Here is a 16772-nt window from a genome sequence, read left to right as displayed (position 1 = left end):
CCCAGAGCGAAAGTAAAACAATTTTATTGTTTTGAGATGTTGGTTAATTCTGGATAAATGTTCAGGTCAAGTTACAATTCTCGACCACTAGATGTCACTGTTACGCTTGGTAACTTACACGTTGGTCAATAAAAGGAGCACTCAACAAAGTCATGTACTGTATGTGTCAAAGTCTTTTACTTATTAAGTGAAGACATTGTTAAATCATTATTTTGTTCTCTAGGATGGATTTGTTTACACTTTTGGAGCTGGGGCATTCGGACAACTTGGACACAACTCGATAAAGGATGAGCTCAAACCTCGTCTGGTTAGCGGACTCTTTGGAAAAAAAGTCTCTCAGATTGCATGTGGGAGGTGAGATGGTAATGAATGAACAAAAGTATACTGTTGGTTTCAGTCCATTTCATGTTTCAAGCAGAAGAGATCTAAGCTAACACAATTCTTTGGCCATTGATGTTGATTTGCATGTGAGTCTGTCCAGTCAAATGTTTCATCAGCTGCAGAGTTCAATGATCTGTGGTGCTGAGCAAGTCTAACGGATTCTTATTCCTCTCTGGAATAAGAATTACTTCATTGTCAGGGATGTAAGTGTGAAGCGCATAAGTTGGCAGGTGGAGTGAAGTGTGTTGAAAATATCCTCATCTTTACTTGAGGAGTCAATGTAAACTCTGATGATTTAGTTCTTATATTCGTGATTAAGATACACACGTCACAGTGCTGTAAAATTGCTGCCTCTATCGCCTGCCGACTGTGCATGTACACAATCACTTGCAGTGGTCTTCAGAGAGAAATGAACGTGATGCTGTTGAAGTAGATTACATGATCAAAACATAACAAAAATGGACAACACTGTTCAGAGGAGCTATGATGCTACTGTAAATAGCAGCTCTAAATATGCTACTCTAAATATCAATGGTAATAAATTATGGAGATCAGAAGACAATGAAGTGGTTCTGTTTTAACTACTGTACTTCTTTTCCACCAATCAGGGGAAGTTAATGTTTCTTTCTCTCGTGAAATGGCACTAATCAAATTCATTGCTCTGTATAGTTGGTGATCACCATTTGTACATTTTAAACAGCTACCACACACTGGCTTTCGTTCCATCGTCTGGCACCATCTATTCCTTTGGTTGCAGAGAGATGGGACGGCAGGGAAACATCCAAACCTATGAGCACTCTCTGCCTTTTCCCATCAACCTCTTGGACACACCTGACCATGGTGGATCTGAGAACGGTAAGCAAGAACAAAACCTTAAAGCTTGCAGCAGAGGACAAATTTAGAACTGGAATGATATTTAACTTGTGATTACAATAATTGTAATTTCATCAAGTTTTTTAATTTAATATGTAATAATGTATAGTCATACTACTACATTAAACATTAAATCCTGATGAATGGTCCTGGCCCGAAACATCGACTGTTTACTCTTTTCCATAGATGTTGCCTGGCCTCCTGAGTTCCTCCAGCATTTTGTGGGTGTTGCTTTGGGTTTCTAGAATCTGCAGATTTTCTTGTGTTTGACATTAAAAACTAAAATAATTTTTGGATGAATCAGAATTAGCCATTTCAGATATCAGATTCTGCAAACATAATTGAAGTTCCATTTAGTTAGTATATTTACATTTCCATAATCATTTATAATGGAAATGTACTGTGTGAACTTGTTATAATGTAATTTTGCCCTCCAGCTAGCAATTGTGGTGCAATGTCTTGGCAAGGGGAGGCTGCCCTTGCAAGCTCTTATTTGCATAAGCAGTTCCATTACATTCCATAAAGGCATTGAATCATTACAGTCCTAGAGAAAGTTCATTCAGCTTGAAGGATTAGAGGATAACTTGTGGCACTTGGGCCATTGACAGGGCTGGTGGTAGAAGAAAATCCCTGCCCTACTAAGCATCAGTTTTGATTGGGGGAATTGAACTGACAAGCTCAGATGGGAGTTCTATGACATCTCCTTTCACTGTTCCCTCTCTGTGTTCTCTGTTGCTCTCCAGACTTTATGAAGGGTCTCAACCCGATAGGTTGACTGTTCATTTTCTCCCCCATAGATGCTGTATGACCAGCTGTGTTCCTCCATTACTTTTTTTGTGTCGTCAGAGATAAGCATCCTTTTGGTATTATATTCATGTACTTAGAGTAAATAGTTAGCTCCACTATCTGTCTTTATGGCAGGAGAAAGAATGGACTAAGGATGGAAAGAAAATATATCGAGCTAATATATTTGTTGTTCCAAATAAATTTGGGTAATGAGAAAGCTGTTGAGAAAACACAAGATATGGGACACCAGGAGGATCCTTGAGAAGTTTGACAATCATCTTGAGTTGGTCAAGAGAATAACTTCAGAATTGATGATACAGGACATATTTACCATAATACAGTTTAACTGTCAAATTATAAGATTTGTGGTTTTCAACTTTGTATCTGCATTGTACTTGCATATGGAAAATGGGATTGCTGCAGATGGGCATCTAGGTTTAGCATGGACAAGTTGGGCTGAAGGGCCTGCTTCTGTGCTCCTTAAGTCTATGAAGCCTTGAACCTCTTCTTTAAAAAAACAGTGAACAAAGGAGTGATCACTGCAGATGTGAAAGGTGATGAAATTCTTGCAACTATCCCTAAAGTTCCAGTCAGACACCTGCACAGAAATGTACTTAATTCCTTTTTTCTGTGGCCTTGTAAATTATTTTTTGCTGCACTTTGAACCATCTGCTAATGGGAATAGTTTGTCTCTGTTCATCAGTTGAAAACTATTATGTCAGCCTAACAGAAAACTATGACAGGAATGCACCAGGCTACAAACTGAATATATTGTGTAGAGATATTGACATAGTTTCAGCAACAATGCTGTCCATCTAACATGAATTCATGTAATTTTGCAGACTGTTCAATTAAACGAGCTGCCAGAAGAATATTTGCTGGGGCAAGCCAAAGCTTTGCAGTATGCAATGAAGAAGAGGTAAGAAGATAAGTAAAGGTTAAAACCACAATGAGAAGATGATGGTGGCGTAATTTTGCCACAGGAATGGGAGCCTATTTGGTTTGCCTAACATCTTATATTTAAATAGTTTAATAAGTTCCAAAAGATTGGTAGAGGCAGATTTAGCAATAAAGTTCAAAAGGTACAAATGTGAAACTCGGACATATCAAGGGTAAAATAGTGTTAAATGAAAATGCCACACTCAAGTTTTAGAAGGCCTGTCTGGTTCCTTATACAATCCATGAAAAAATAGCCAGTGAGCTAGATTGCATGGAGGCTGAAGGAATTCTTTCCAAGGTTGAGTGCAATTACAAATGTCCCAGTAGCCAAGAAGAATGGATCTGTCAGGATTTGTGGTGATCTTAAGGTCACCATCAACCCAGTAATGGAAGTAGATCAATATTATCTGACCAGGATGGAGGATATCTTTGCAAACCTTTCTGGAGGGAAACACTTCAGCAAGGTAGACTTAGCTGTGGCCTACCTACAAATGGAGATGGAAGAAGAGTCCATAGTGTTTCTCAGCATAAACACTCACAAAGGGTTTTATCGCTATAATAGGCTTATTTTTGGAGTAGCATCTGCACTTGCACTCTAGCAGAAAGCTATGAACAAAGCATTGTGTTACCTGGACGATGTCATTGTTTTTGCTAAGGATGAGAAGGAACATCTCTAAAACCTCAAAACAATGTTAAAAGTTTAGAAGATTATGGGCAAAAAGCACAATGTGACCAAGTGTGAATTCTTTAAAGTGAGTGTCACGGTGATCACACTATTGACGCACAAGGATTACACAAGTGTGCTGAGAAAATTCAAGCATTGTGGATGCCCCAAGGTGTGTCACAGTTCCAGTCATTTTAATGATTTGTCAATTACTATAATGGGTTTCTGCCAAACCTGGCTACTGTGCTCAGCCCCTTGAACTCGTTACTACAAATGGGGAAGAAATGACAATGAACAAAGCAGTGTGAGGTGGGAGGTGGTTTCCAAAAGGGAAATCAAATGGTGATGTCAGACACTGTACTCACACATTATGACTCACATCGTTCAGTGAAACTTGCTCATAACGCCTCATCTTGTGATTTAGGTGCAGTGATGTCTCATGTTATCAGTGATGAAAGTGAATGCCCCATTGCCCCTGCATCACATACCCTTACCACTGCAGAGGTAAATTTAGCACAGTCTGACAGAGGCATTGAGCCTGTTTTGGGGTGTAAAACATCTCAACCAGTGCTATTATGGAGAGAGTTTACCCTTATTACTGATCATCAACCACTAGTGTCCATTTTCAGTTCACAGACAGTGTTCCACGAACAGCAGCAACAGAAATGCAAAGAAGTGTTCCGTTTCTTGCAACACCAATTACAAGCATTGAAACCAGGAGAACAACTAATCTTGGAAATATTGATGGATTGTCCTGTTTACCCTTGGAAAAGGAAATACCTGAAAAATTTACAAAGAGGATATATTTCTCTCCAATGCAAATTGGAAGTCTCCCTATTATAGAAACATAGAAACATAGAAAATAGATGCAGGAGTAGGCCATTCGGCCCTTCGAGCCTGCACCACCATTTATTATGATCATGGCTGATCATCCAACTCAGAACCCCACCCCAGCCTTCCCTCCATACCCCCTGATCCCCGTAGCCACAAGGGCCATATCTAACTCCCTCTTAAATATAGCCAATGAACTGGCCTCAACTGTTTCCCGTGGCAAAGAATTCCACAGATTCACCACTCTCTGTGTGAAGGAGTTTTTCCTAATCTCGGTCCTAAAAGGCTTCCCCTTTATCCTCAAACTGTGACCCCTCGTTCTGGACTTCCCCAACATCGGGAACAATCTTCCTGCATCTAGCCTGTCCAATCCCTTTAGAATTTTATACGTTTCAATCAGATCCCCCCTCAATCTTCTAAATTCCAATGAGTACAAGCCCAGTTCATCCAGTCTTTCTTCATATGAAAGTCCTGCCATCCCAGGAATCAATCTGGTGAACCTTCTTTGTACTCCCTCTATGGCAAGGATGTCTTTCCTCAGATTAGGGGACCAAAACTGCACACAATACTCCAGGTGTGGTCTCACCAAGGCCTTGTACAACTGCAGTAGTACCTCTCTGCTCCTGTACTCGAATCCTCTCGCTATAAATGCCAGCATACCATTCGCCTTTTTCACCACCTGCTGTACCTGCATGCCCACTTTCAATGACTGGTGTATAATGACACCCAGGTCTCGTTGCACCTCCCCTTTTCCTAATCGGCCACCATTCAGATAATAATCTGTTTTCCTATTTTTGCCACCAAAGTGGATAACTTCACATTTATCCACGTTAAATTGCATCTGCCATGAATTTTCCCACTCACCCAACCTATCCAAGTCACCCTGCATCCTCTTAGCATCCTCCTCACAGCTAACACTGCCACCCAGCTTCGTGTCATCCGCAAACTTGGAGATGCTGCATTTAATTCCCTCATCCAAGTCATTAATATATATTGTAAACAACTGGCGTCCCAGCACTGAACCTTGTGGTACCCCACTAGTCACCGCCTGCCATTCTGAAAAGGTCCCGTTTATTCCCACTCTTTGCTTCCTGTCTGCAAACCAATTCTCCACCCACACCAATACCTTACCCCCAATACCGTGTGCTTTAAGTTTGCACACTAATCTCCTGTGTGGGACCTTGTCAAAAGCCTTCTGAAAATCCAAATATACCACATCCACTGGTTCTCCCCTATCCACTCTACTAGTTACATCCTCAAAAAATTCTATGAGATTCATCAGACATGATTTTCCTTTCACAAATCCATGCTGACTTTGTCCGATCATTTCACCGCTTTCCAAATGTGCTGTTATCACATCCTTGATAACTGACTCCAGCAGTTTCCCCACCACCGACGTTAGGCTAACCGGTCTATAATTCCCCGGTTTCTCTCTGCCTCCTTTTTTAAAAAGTGGAGTTACATTAGCCACCCTCCAATCCTCAGAAACTAGTCCAGAATCTAACGAGTTTTGAAAAATTATCACTAATGCATCCACTATTTCTTGGGCTACTTCCTTAAGCACTCTAGGATGCAGACCATCTGGCCCTGGGGATTTATCTGCCTTCAATCCCTTCAATTTACCTAACACCACTTCCCTACTAACATGTATTTCGCTCAGTTCCTCCATCTCACTGGACCCTCTGTCCCCTACTATTTCTGGAAGATTATTTATGTCCTCCTTAGTGAAGACAGAACCAAAGTAATTATTCAATTGGTCTGCCATGTCCTTGCTCCCCATAATCAATTCACCTGTTTCTGTCTGCAGAGGACCTACATCTGTCCTTACCAGTCTTTTCCTTTTTACATATCTATAAAAGCTTTTACAGTCCATTTTTATGTTCCCTGCCAGTTTTCTCTCATAATCTTTTTTCCCCTTCCTAATTAAGCCCTTTGTCCTCCTCTGCTGAACTCTGAATTTCTCCCAGTCCTCAGGTGAGCCACTTTCTCTGGCTAATTTGTATGCTTCTTCTTTGGAATTGATACTATCCCTAATTTCTCGTCAGCCACAGGTGCACTACCTTCCTTGATTTATTCTTTTGCCAAACTGGGATGAACAATTGTTGTAGTTCATCCATGCAACCTTTAAATGCTTGCCATTGCATATCCACCGTGAATCCTTTAAGTGTCATTTGCCAGTCTATCTTAGCTAATTCACGTCTCATACCTTCAAAGTTACCCCTCTTTAAGTTCAGAACCTTTGTTTCTGAATTAACTCTGTCACTCTCCATCTTAATGAAGAATTCCACCATATTATGGTCACTCTTACCCAAGGGGCCTCTCACGACAAGATTGCTAATTAACCCTTCCTCATTGCTCAAAACCCAGTCCAGAATAGCCTGTTCTCTAGTTGGTTCCTCGACATGTTGGTTCAAAAAACCATCCGGCATGCATTCCAAGAAATCCTCTTCCTCAGCACCTTTACCAATTTGGTTCACCCAATCTACATGTAGATTGAAGTCACCCATTATAACTGCTGTTCCTTTATTGCACAGATTTCTAATTTCCTGTTTAATACCATCTCCGACCTCACTACTACTGTTAGGTGGCCTGTACACAACTCCCACCAGAGATTGTTGTGTTCATTATTGAGGGATAGTGCAGAGCATACCAGCATGCCAGAGTGCAGGATACTGAATTGAACTTTACTGATCACCCAACTTGTACAGTGTGAGACCCCCCCTTTGTGGGAGTGGCTAACTGAGTGGCACAGGAGTAACAATATTAACTACCACTACATCTCCCCTTCTTTAAAAAACAGAAAAACTAGGTATGTCCATTGAACTCCACTGAAATTATAGTCACTGAAATTAAGCGATTCAGTTCACTTTACCCATAGCACACAACTTATGCTCCTTACATAAACATAAAAAAGATTTGCCAACATTATAACTGCCTTTCCCTTTGATTTTAAAGGTCCCTCACTCACTTTGTATATAAGAGAATTATAGCTTTTTCTTTGTTTTTAATTATCTCTGTCACTCTTTGTGTTGTTTTTCTCCTTTTTTCACCAATTCCTTTTTTAAAAAAAATCATATTTTGTGAAATGTTTTCAACATTAGAACTCTTTTAAAAAAAGACACGCTAAATCTAATGGAGGGCAAGTAGGCTACCTGAACACTCCGGCAAAATGAGAGGGTTATTCTGCCTATTCAGTCACTTGTCCTAAGCGTATCTCTGTATTGGGACAGATAAATGACCTGATCTGGTGTCGGCTCCTTTAGGTGTTGGAGCAGGAAGAGATTTTTGAACAGGCGCATCCACGTCACGCAAGTGATCCTTGTCAAAAGTATCAGGCCACTCTATTTCTTCCTCTACCTTTCGTGGACTTCGAAGGTGCACGAGTGCACACCTTTTCCACTTGGTTTCACCTTGTGATGCTCTGATCACAAACAATCATGGTGCATGCTGCTTTTGGCTTTGTTCCTTTGGTGAATTGGCCTGAAACCCAAACAACTTCACCACTCCTGAGCGGCGACAAAGATTTTGTTCTATGTCTGAGGTCATGTATGCTTTTTGTTTTCTCACACTGTATTGTCTCACAATTTCTTACTTTGTCTCAGTGAAAGTGGAGAAGGGAAGGAAGAACAGGCCAGGTCTCCGGCCCGTTGACAGCTCAGATGGATGGTGGCCATTCGCAAGGGGTGTGGAGCGATAAGCTAGTACAGCTTTTTAGGGGTCATTTGCCTTCATCAGGAGACTCTTTAACAGTTTGTACTGCTCTTTCTGCTTCTCCATTTGCTGGTGGGCACTGTGGATTGCTTGTCTGGTTTTTAAACTTATTGTCCCTAGCAAAAGCTTTGAATTTTGAGCAGTTGAGTTGTGGACCGTTGATATTCAGTTTACTCCGTGATGCAGGAAAGCTTTCATGTACCTGAGCTAAGTAGATGTTGGTATTTTCCATGAGGGCAGAGTCAGCTTCTGTTTACTCACTTTTGCATGGCATCCTCAACAGAGATTTGCCGGGGACATGTTCAGTGTTGTAACAATATCGTATAAGCCTCAATCTGAATCTTTGCAGACATGGAGGTAAGTCATCCAAGAGTTTTGAGCTCAGGAGGCTGGCAAGTGGCTTATGGTCTGTTTCAAGTAAGAAATTAGTGCCTACCAAGTAGCAGCTGAAGTATTCAGAAGCCCAGACAAGAGCTAGTGTCTCCTTTTCAATTTGGGCATAACACTGTTCAGTATCAGTCAGTGCTCTTATTGCATTTGCCACTGGTCTCCATACACCACTGCAGAATTGCATGAGCACTCCCCCTAGGCTAAAGGAAGAGGTGCCTGTTGAGATGTTTGTTGCTTTATTCGGATCAAAGTACACTAATGTTGGTGGAGAGATAAGCTCTGCTTTAAGTCATGAGAATAACTTCTGCTGTGGTGCCGCCCAGGTCCAAAATTTTCTCAGAGAGAGGAGGTTATAGATTGGCTTTGTTTACTCTGCCAAATCTGGAATGAACTTTCCCAGTTGGTTTTCCATGCCAAGGAAACTGCGGATGTCTGATATATTTGTAGGTTGTTCCATATTCCGACCTCCTGCCAGTTTGTCTGAATCTGGTTGCACTCCCTCTGAGGATAGTTGGTGACCTAAGAACTTCATCTCCAACTTTGCAAATTCACATTTCTCTTTGTTCAGTTTCTTCAAGGAAGCTTTCACTCTTTTGTCATGTTCCTCACTTGAGCCTCCGACGATGAGTATATCATCCATGTGGCAGACTGCTCCTTCTAGTCATTCCAAAATTTGGTTCATTCTAATGTGAAAGAATTCAGGGGCTGACAAGATGCCAAAAGGGAGCCTGTGGAAGGCATAGCGTCCATAAAGTGTGATAAAGATTGGGAGCATCTGTGACTCAGGAACTAAACAGATCTGCTGGTACCCTGAGATTGCATCTAGTTTGGTGAAGAACTTTGCTCCACCCAGCATACCCAACGTGTACTCAATAGAGGGCAGAATAAACTTCTCCCCCCTCACTGCATTATTCAATTTTATAAGATCAACACAGATCCTTGCTGTGCCATCTGGCTTGGGAACACAAACAATGCCTGCACACCAGTCAGAAGGTCCATTCACTCTGGTAATGATGTAAAGTGCCTCCATTCTCTCAAGTTCAGCTTTGATTTTGTTCATCAATGGGACTAGTATACTCCTCGCTGTGGTCAGGGGGCAGGGCTTCACTCCTGGCTTCAGTTGGATAAGGCACTCTTCTTTCAATACCACCAGGCCTGTGAACAACTCCGAGTACCTCTCTTGCCACCCTTGTAATAGGCTTCAGCTTCTCGATGGCATGTCATCCCAGTAGTGGTGAGAAGAGATTCTGAATAACATATTCATCCTCTTTTAACTGTTTCTCATTTTTACGGATGGAAGTAATAAACAATCTTTGCACACTAAGCCTACGTTTTCCTGGCCCCATGAGCACTCACTTTGTTGGGTTCGGTGTAATGCCTGTTTCCTTCACCAGTTTTGTGAACAGACATTCAGAGATGTTGATGACATCTGCCCCAGTGCCCATTTTGAACATCACTGTTTCATTTGGCAACTGAACCGTAGTACACCACCCATGTCTGTTTAAATCTAGAGCCCAGAGGAAAGCTCTCTCTTCGTCTGAATCATGGTCTTCTTTGACCATGTGAAAAACTGATTTTGAGTGACATTCGCTTTTCTAATGGCCAACTCTATTGCATTGGTGTCATTTCTCTTCTTTTGCTGGGCAGAGCTCTTTGATGTGCAGTAGAGACCTGCCGCATCTTCTGCAGTTGAACATTTTACCTGCTCTTTGTTTCACTTGTCTGTTTAGCTTGAGCTGAGCTCTATTGTCACCTCCTTCTATCGTCTTTCAAACTGCACCTTGTCTGTACCATTTTTTTGTACAGCTTTACCTCAGCTTCATTTTCATGCCTGAGTTCTGCCTGTTGCTGGTGAACATTTTAATTCTGCATGACCATAGTAATAGCATTCTTTGGTGTGAGATTTGCCTGAAACTGAAGTCTTGCTGACAATTTGGGATCTAGTAGCCCGAGAACAATCCTGTCTCTAAGAAGCTCATCTCTCAGATTTCCATATTCACCGTTGGCTGACAGGACGTACAATGCTGTGATGAGGTCATTTACACTTTCATCTGGCTCCTGTTTTCTGGAGTCTCATATATCACATTTTGCTGTCTTGTCAAATATTACATCTGCACTGTACCATTTTGCTACAAATGGCTTGGCGAAAACATATTCCCAGGGTCTAAAGAACACACGGTAAGCAATGTTAGCAGAACACACTACACTAACACTGAGTCAGCAGCTCACAAAGTTCTTACTCTTCTGTCAAAGTCAAGTTCTCTGGCTGAGCCGAAGGTTCAGAGAAAGAGTCCCTCACCCAGTCATACACTTGTGTTGAAAGGGAGGAATAATTTTGCTCTTCAGTTCTTCCCACTGGTTTTCAATAAGACTTTCTGATATCCTTCCGCTCTCTCAAGCCCAAGGAGCAGTGGAAGATTTCCATTTGCAACATGATTTTTCCAAAGATTCAGTTTCCTCTTAAGTCGAAGAATCTTGTCACTTGATGTCAAAATGTTTTCTCCAGGGCCCTGCAGAGACTTGTTCAACTGGTTCATATGATGAAAAACGTCCGCTCAGTAGGTTCGTTTCTGCAACCATTCTTCATCTTCAGAGCACTCAGCAAAATCTGGCCTATTTTCTTGAAAGTACTCCTGTAATTCACCTTTCAACTCAAATACCCTGTTGAGAACTCTTCCTCTCCTAAGCCACCGGATTTCTGTATGTAGCAGGAGATTGGTGTGACATTTGTCCAGGTCTTCACACAGTCTTTTAACCATGAACTGGTCTTAAAGCTACTAAATAACTTGCTTCCTGAATCCTTTTACTGACTGTTAATTTATTTTCAAAAGCTTTAATCTGTTTGTTTTGAGATTCCAATAGTCATTTAAAATTAGCACTTTTGCTTGTCATGTGGCTGTGTTTTGTAATGATGTGACTTTTCAATTTTGCTGGAGCCATTGCTACATTTGTAACTTGCTTACCACAGACGAGGCACAATGGAATAGGACAACTTGGATCACTAATCCATGTAAAACCATTAATAAGTAGCTTTCATTGTAAAGGCAGACTTTTTAAAGTCCATTTTTGCACAAGTGCAGTGAAATGACTCAGAAGATTGTAATTCTTCATTATTAACCGTATCAGAATTGTTCGTAGGCCTAGGCCTAGAATCTTCCTCTTCCATCTCACACCTCCTCTTCAAAAATCACCACACTGAACCATCTTTAGAATGAAAATTTCCGTCCAATCTTCTACTACACTGGTAGTTATTTGGCTCCCATAAATCAGTTGGCGTGTAAGTGAAATTGGGGGAGGTAATTCGGGATGCAGAGGCTGATGTCACAGCCCAAGTTGGGCGAGTCCATTCAATGCTCAGAAAACACACTTCATGCTTCTCATCAGCCTGTCGTCCTCCCCCGTGTGCAATACAGTGCTCACCAATTATCAACAGCCTCCCCATCTTGTGTCAAAAACTGAGAATAGACTCAACCAAATAAACATGGTCGTGCTGCGCACTGCCATGCTGGCTGAGATTGCTAACGGGGCTACTCAGTCGCTGCTCACCACTGTAAACGCTAGCATCGTGCATTGCATGGAGTTCAAAAAAACTATGTTTTTTTTTGAATTACTATTTCTTGTGAAACCTGTAGTGACATTTCACAGAACCCTGGTTGAGAAATCCTGCCCTAGAACCTGAGATTGTCTCATAGCTACAAGTCTCACCTGCCAAGCAGAGTGACTGCACATCCCCCACCCCCACCATCCCCTGCCAGGAAAGAGATTATCCCACAAGAGTAATAACTCCTCCACAGTAATTAAATCTGTGGGCTTGAATGGGATAATTTAAAATTTACTATGCTCTGGATGTCTGTAGAGTAGTTGTATTGTATACTGTGTATATACAGTAGTTGAAGTGCATTCTATATTGAGTTGCAGTTTATAGCTAAGCAGGACGGAGTGCTGTGTATTTAATTTTTCAGTAATACTTGAGTAATGTAAGTATATTGTTGATTAAGCATTCTTTGTCTACATAATTCATTACAGGTTCTACAGTATGTAAAAGTATGTGAATAGCATACATCACGACACTGCCATGTTATAGGTGCACGCTTCACGAAAGTAAACTGAAGTACGCACGCATCTCCCAGCACCTCCTTCTCTTTTATTTAGTTCCTGGAGTTACAAAACGTATAGTAACACATGCAACCCTGTTTTTACCATCACAGCTGTCTATCTAAACAATTGCAACATATACAGTTAATCTATTGACATCAACAGGATCTTGTCTCTTCTATCAAAACTTGAAGTTTCTTTTTTTGCTTTTAGTATACATTTAATGCTCTTAATCTTTTCCTCTGCAGAATTTGGAATCGTCTGGGGACCAATCTTTGCTCATTTCTTTGAAGAGAGTTGTAACCCTGGACAATTTACTGGAGAAGAAACTGTGCAAAAACACAAAAAGGTAAGTTTTCTTCCTTCAATGTCCAAGTTAATCCTCACAAATTTCTTTAGAGCTTTTTCCTACGATGCTGGGCCACCATGTAAAAAGGTAAATGATAACATTTCAAACCTGGCAATAACAGATTTATTTCAGAGTGCATCAGTGTTGACTCCAAGACTGATGTGGAACAGTTTTGTTCTTCTGAAGGTCATGTCCACAATAATGTCATCAATCGTATGACAAACAGATTGTCTTATGTGGAGAAATTAGCAGATTGGGCCTACATTATTTGGTTAGAAGAATGGAAAGTGACTTTTAGAGGATTTCTGAGGGGGGCTTGACAAGGTAGGTGCTACGACAATCAAAGATCACAAATCATGCTTTCGAGCAAAGCATAATTCATCACTAAGATGAAGAATTTCCTCTCTCAGGACAGTGTGAATTATCAAATGCTCAAAACCAAACCTAAATGGGATCATTTACTGTAGTAGACAGGGAGCTGTGTAAGCTGAGTCAGAATTTCAGACCACTGAGGAGTGAATGGTTTTGAGAAGTCAGAATCAGGATTAATATCACCGGCATATGTTGTGAAATTTGTTGACTTTGCAGCAGCAGTTCACTGCAATATATAACAGAGAAAATGTGAATTACAGTAAATATGAAATAGTTAAACAAGTAGTGCAAAAATAGAAATAAAAGAAGTAGTGGGGTAATGTTCATGGGTTCAATGTCCATTCAGAAATCAAATGGCAGAGGGGAAAAAGCTGTTCCTGAATCATTGAGTGTATGTGCCTTCAGGATCCTGTACCTCCTTCTTGATGGTAGCAATGAGAACAGGACATGTCCTGGGTGATGAGGGTCCTTATTAATGGGTGCTGCCTTTCTGAGGCATTGATCCTTGAAGATGTCCTGAATGCTACGAAGGCTGGTGCTCATGATGGAGCTAAGTATACAGCTCTCTACAGCTTACTTCAGTCCTGTGCGGCAGACCCCCCCCGCCCCATTCCAGACAGTGATGCAGCCAGTTAGAATGCTCTCCATGGTACACCTGTGGAAATTTTTGAGTGATTTTGGTGACATAACAGACCTTCTCAAACTCCTAATTAAATATCATTGCTGTCATACCTTCCTTTTAGTTGCATCAATATGTTGGGTCCAGGTTAGATTCTCAGAGGTATTGTCACCCAGGCACTTGAAATTGCTTACTTTCTCCACTTCTGATCCCTCTAAGAGGACTGGTATGTGTTCCCTCGTCTTACCCTTTCTGAGGTCCACAATCACCTTTTTGATCTTACTGATGCTGAGTAGAAGGTTGTTGCCGTGACACCACTCAGCTAGCTGGTATATCTCACTCCTGTACGCCCTCTCATCACCATTTGAAATTCTGTCAGCAACAGTTGTAGTGTCAGCAAATTTACAAATGGTATTTGAACTGTGCCGAGCCAACAGTCATGGGTGTAGAGCGAGTAGAAGAGTGGCTAAGCACTCATCCCTGAGGAGTACCAGCGTTAATTGTTGGTGAGGTGGAGATGTGAGGAGGGCAGCTGGAGTTCAATCCAGATACGTGTGAGGTGGTTCATTTTGGTAGGTCAAATATGATGACAGAATATAGTATTAATGGTAAGACTCTTGGCAGTGTGGAGGATCAGAGGGATCTTGGGGTCTGAGTCCATAGAATACTCAAAGCTGCTGCGCAGATTGACTCTGTAGTTAAGAAGGCATACGGTGCATTGGCCTTCACCAACCGTGGGATTGAGTTCAAGAGCCGAGAGGTAATGTTGCAGCTATATAGGAACTTGGAGTACTGTGCTCAGATCTGGTCACCACACTGCAGGAAGGATGTAGAAACTATTGAAAAGGTGCAGAAGAGATTTACTAGGATGTTGCCTGGATTGGGGAGCATGCCTTATGAGAATAGGTTGAATGAACTTGGCCTTTTCTCCTTGGAGCATCAGAGAATGGGAGGTGACCTGATAGAGGTGTATAAGATGATGAGAGGCATTGATCGTGTGGATAGTCAGAGGCTTTTTCCCAGGGCTGAAATGGCTAACATGAGAGAGCACAGTTTTAAGGTGTTTGGAGGTAGGTACAGAGAAAATGTCAGGGATAAGTTTTTTACACAGAGAGTGGTGAGTGTGTGGAATGGGCTGGCGGCGACGGTGGTGGAGGCAGATACAGTAGGGTCTTTTAAGAGACTCCTGGGTAGGTACATGGAGCTCAGAAAAATAGGGGCTATGGGTAACCCTAGGTAATTTCTAAAGTAAGTACATGTTTGGCACAGCATTGTGGGCCAAAGGGCCTGTATGGTGCTGTAGGTTTTCTACGTTCTATGTTCTATTTCCGATCCTCTCAGATTGTGGTCTACTGTTTAGGAACTCGAGGATCCAGTTGCAGAGGAAGGTACAGAGGTCGGTTCTGTTGCTTCTTGATCAAAACTACAGGAATGATGGTGTTAAACATTGAGATGTAGTCAATGAACAGCATCCTGACATAGATATTTTATTGTCCAGGGCCGTGTGAAGAGCCAATGAGGTTGCGACTTCCGTAGACCTGCTGTGACAATATGCTAATTGCAGTGGGTCCAGTCCATTGTTGAGATAGGAGTTAATTCTAACCATAACCAACTTCTAAAAGCACTGTATTGCCATAGATGTAGGTGCTACTGAATGATAGCCATTAAAGCAGCTCTCCCTACTCTTTTTGGGTACTAGTACAATTGTTGTTCTTTTGAAGCAGGTGGAAACTTCTAACAGTAGCAATGAGAGATTGAACGTATCTTTGAACACCTCTGCCAGTTTGTTGGCACAGGTTTTCAGAGCTCTACCAGGTATTCCATCGGGGGCCTATCACCTTGTGAGGTTTCACCCTCTTGAAAGACAGCCTGATGTCAGCTGCTGAGACAGAGATCACAGGGTCACTGGGTGCTGCAGGGATCTGCATAGCTGTAGTTCTATTCTCCCATTCAAAGCAAGCGTAAAAAGTTTTGAGCTCGCCTGGCAGTGAAGCATCACTACTATTCATGGTGTTGGTATTCATTTTGTAGGAAGTAATGGACTGAAAACACTGCCAGAGTTGATGTGCATCTGATGTAGCCTCCAACCTCATTTGGAACTGTTCTTTAGCTCCTGAAATAGCCTTGGCAAGTCAAACCTGGTTTTCCTGTATAGACCTATGTTGCTGGACTTGAGTGCCATAGATCTAGCCCTCAGCAGACTTTGAACCTCCTGGTTCATCCAGGGCTTTTGATTTGGGTGTGTACAGTAAGTTCTCATAGGCACACACTCATCCACACAGGTTTTAATGAAGTCAGTGACAGCTGTGGCGTACTCATTTAGACTCGAAGATGAATCCCAGAGTACAGTCCTGTCCACTGATTCAAATCTGTCCTGTAAATGCTCCTGCGCCTCTCTCGTCCATACCTATTTGGACCTCACTACTGGTGCTGCGGTCTTCAGTCTGCCACTACTCAGTACAGACAGCTAATCGGACTTTCCAAAGTGTGGGCGAAGGATAACACGGGAAGCGTTCTTGATGATGGTGTAACCATGGTCCAGTACTTCTGGTACTACAAGTGATTTGTTGGTAATAATTACTTGGAAATTTTTTCAAGTTGGCCTGGTTAAAATCCCCCAAGTTGATGGGCAAGGATCAGGATGTGCTGTTTCATGCCCGTTGATTACATTGCTCAGTTTGTCTGGAGGCTGTTTTACACTGGCCTGAGGTGGGACTGATGGAGGCGGAAATGTTCCATGGCAGGTAAAATGATGAGACTTG

At 41.9% G+C, this 16772-nt stretch overlaps 1 protein-coding gene across 2 annotated transcripts in view; it reads left to right on the top strand.

Moving 5' to 3' along the window:
* The window catches only part of LOC140196729 (probable E3 ubiquitin-protein ligase HERC3), a 70233-nt gene that overhangs the window by 12848 nt on the left and 40613 nt on the right, over positions 1 to 16772 (top strand). For both annotated transcript variants that reach the window (XM_072256416.1, XM_072256415.1), the window contains exons 6-9: positions 224 to 354; positions 1082 to 1236; positions 2883 to 2959; positions 12919 to 13019. In XM_072256416.1, coding sequence (XP_072112517.1) covers positions 224 to 354; positions 1082 to 1236; positions 2883 to 2959; positions 12919 to 13019 — 464 coding nt within the window. The remainder of the gene's footprint in view (positions 1 to 223; positions 355 to 1081; positions 1237 to 2882; positions 2960 to 12918; positions 13020 to 16772) is intronic.

This window comes from Mobula birostris, chromosome 4, assembly GCF_030028105.1.
Source record: "Mobula birostris isolate sMobBir1 chromosome 4, sMobBir1.hap1, whole genome shotgun sequence".
NCBI classification, from domain to species: Eukaryota; Metazoa; Chordata; class Chondrichthyes; order Myliobatiformes; family Myliobatidae; genus Mobula; species Mobula birostris.
This window is presented reverse-complemented; position numbering and strand designations above follow the sequence as displayed.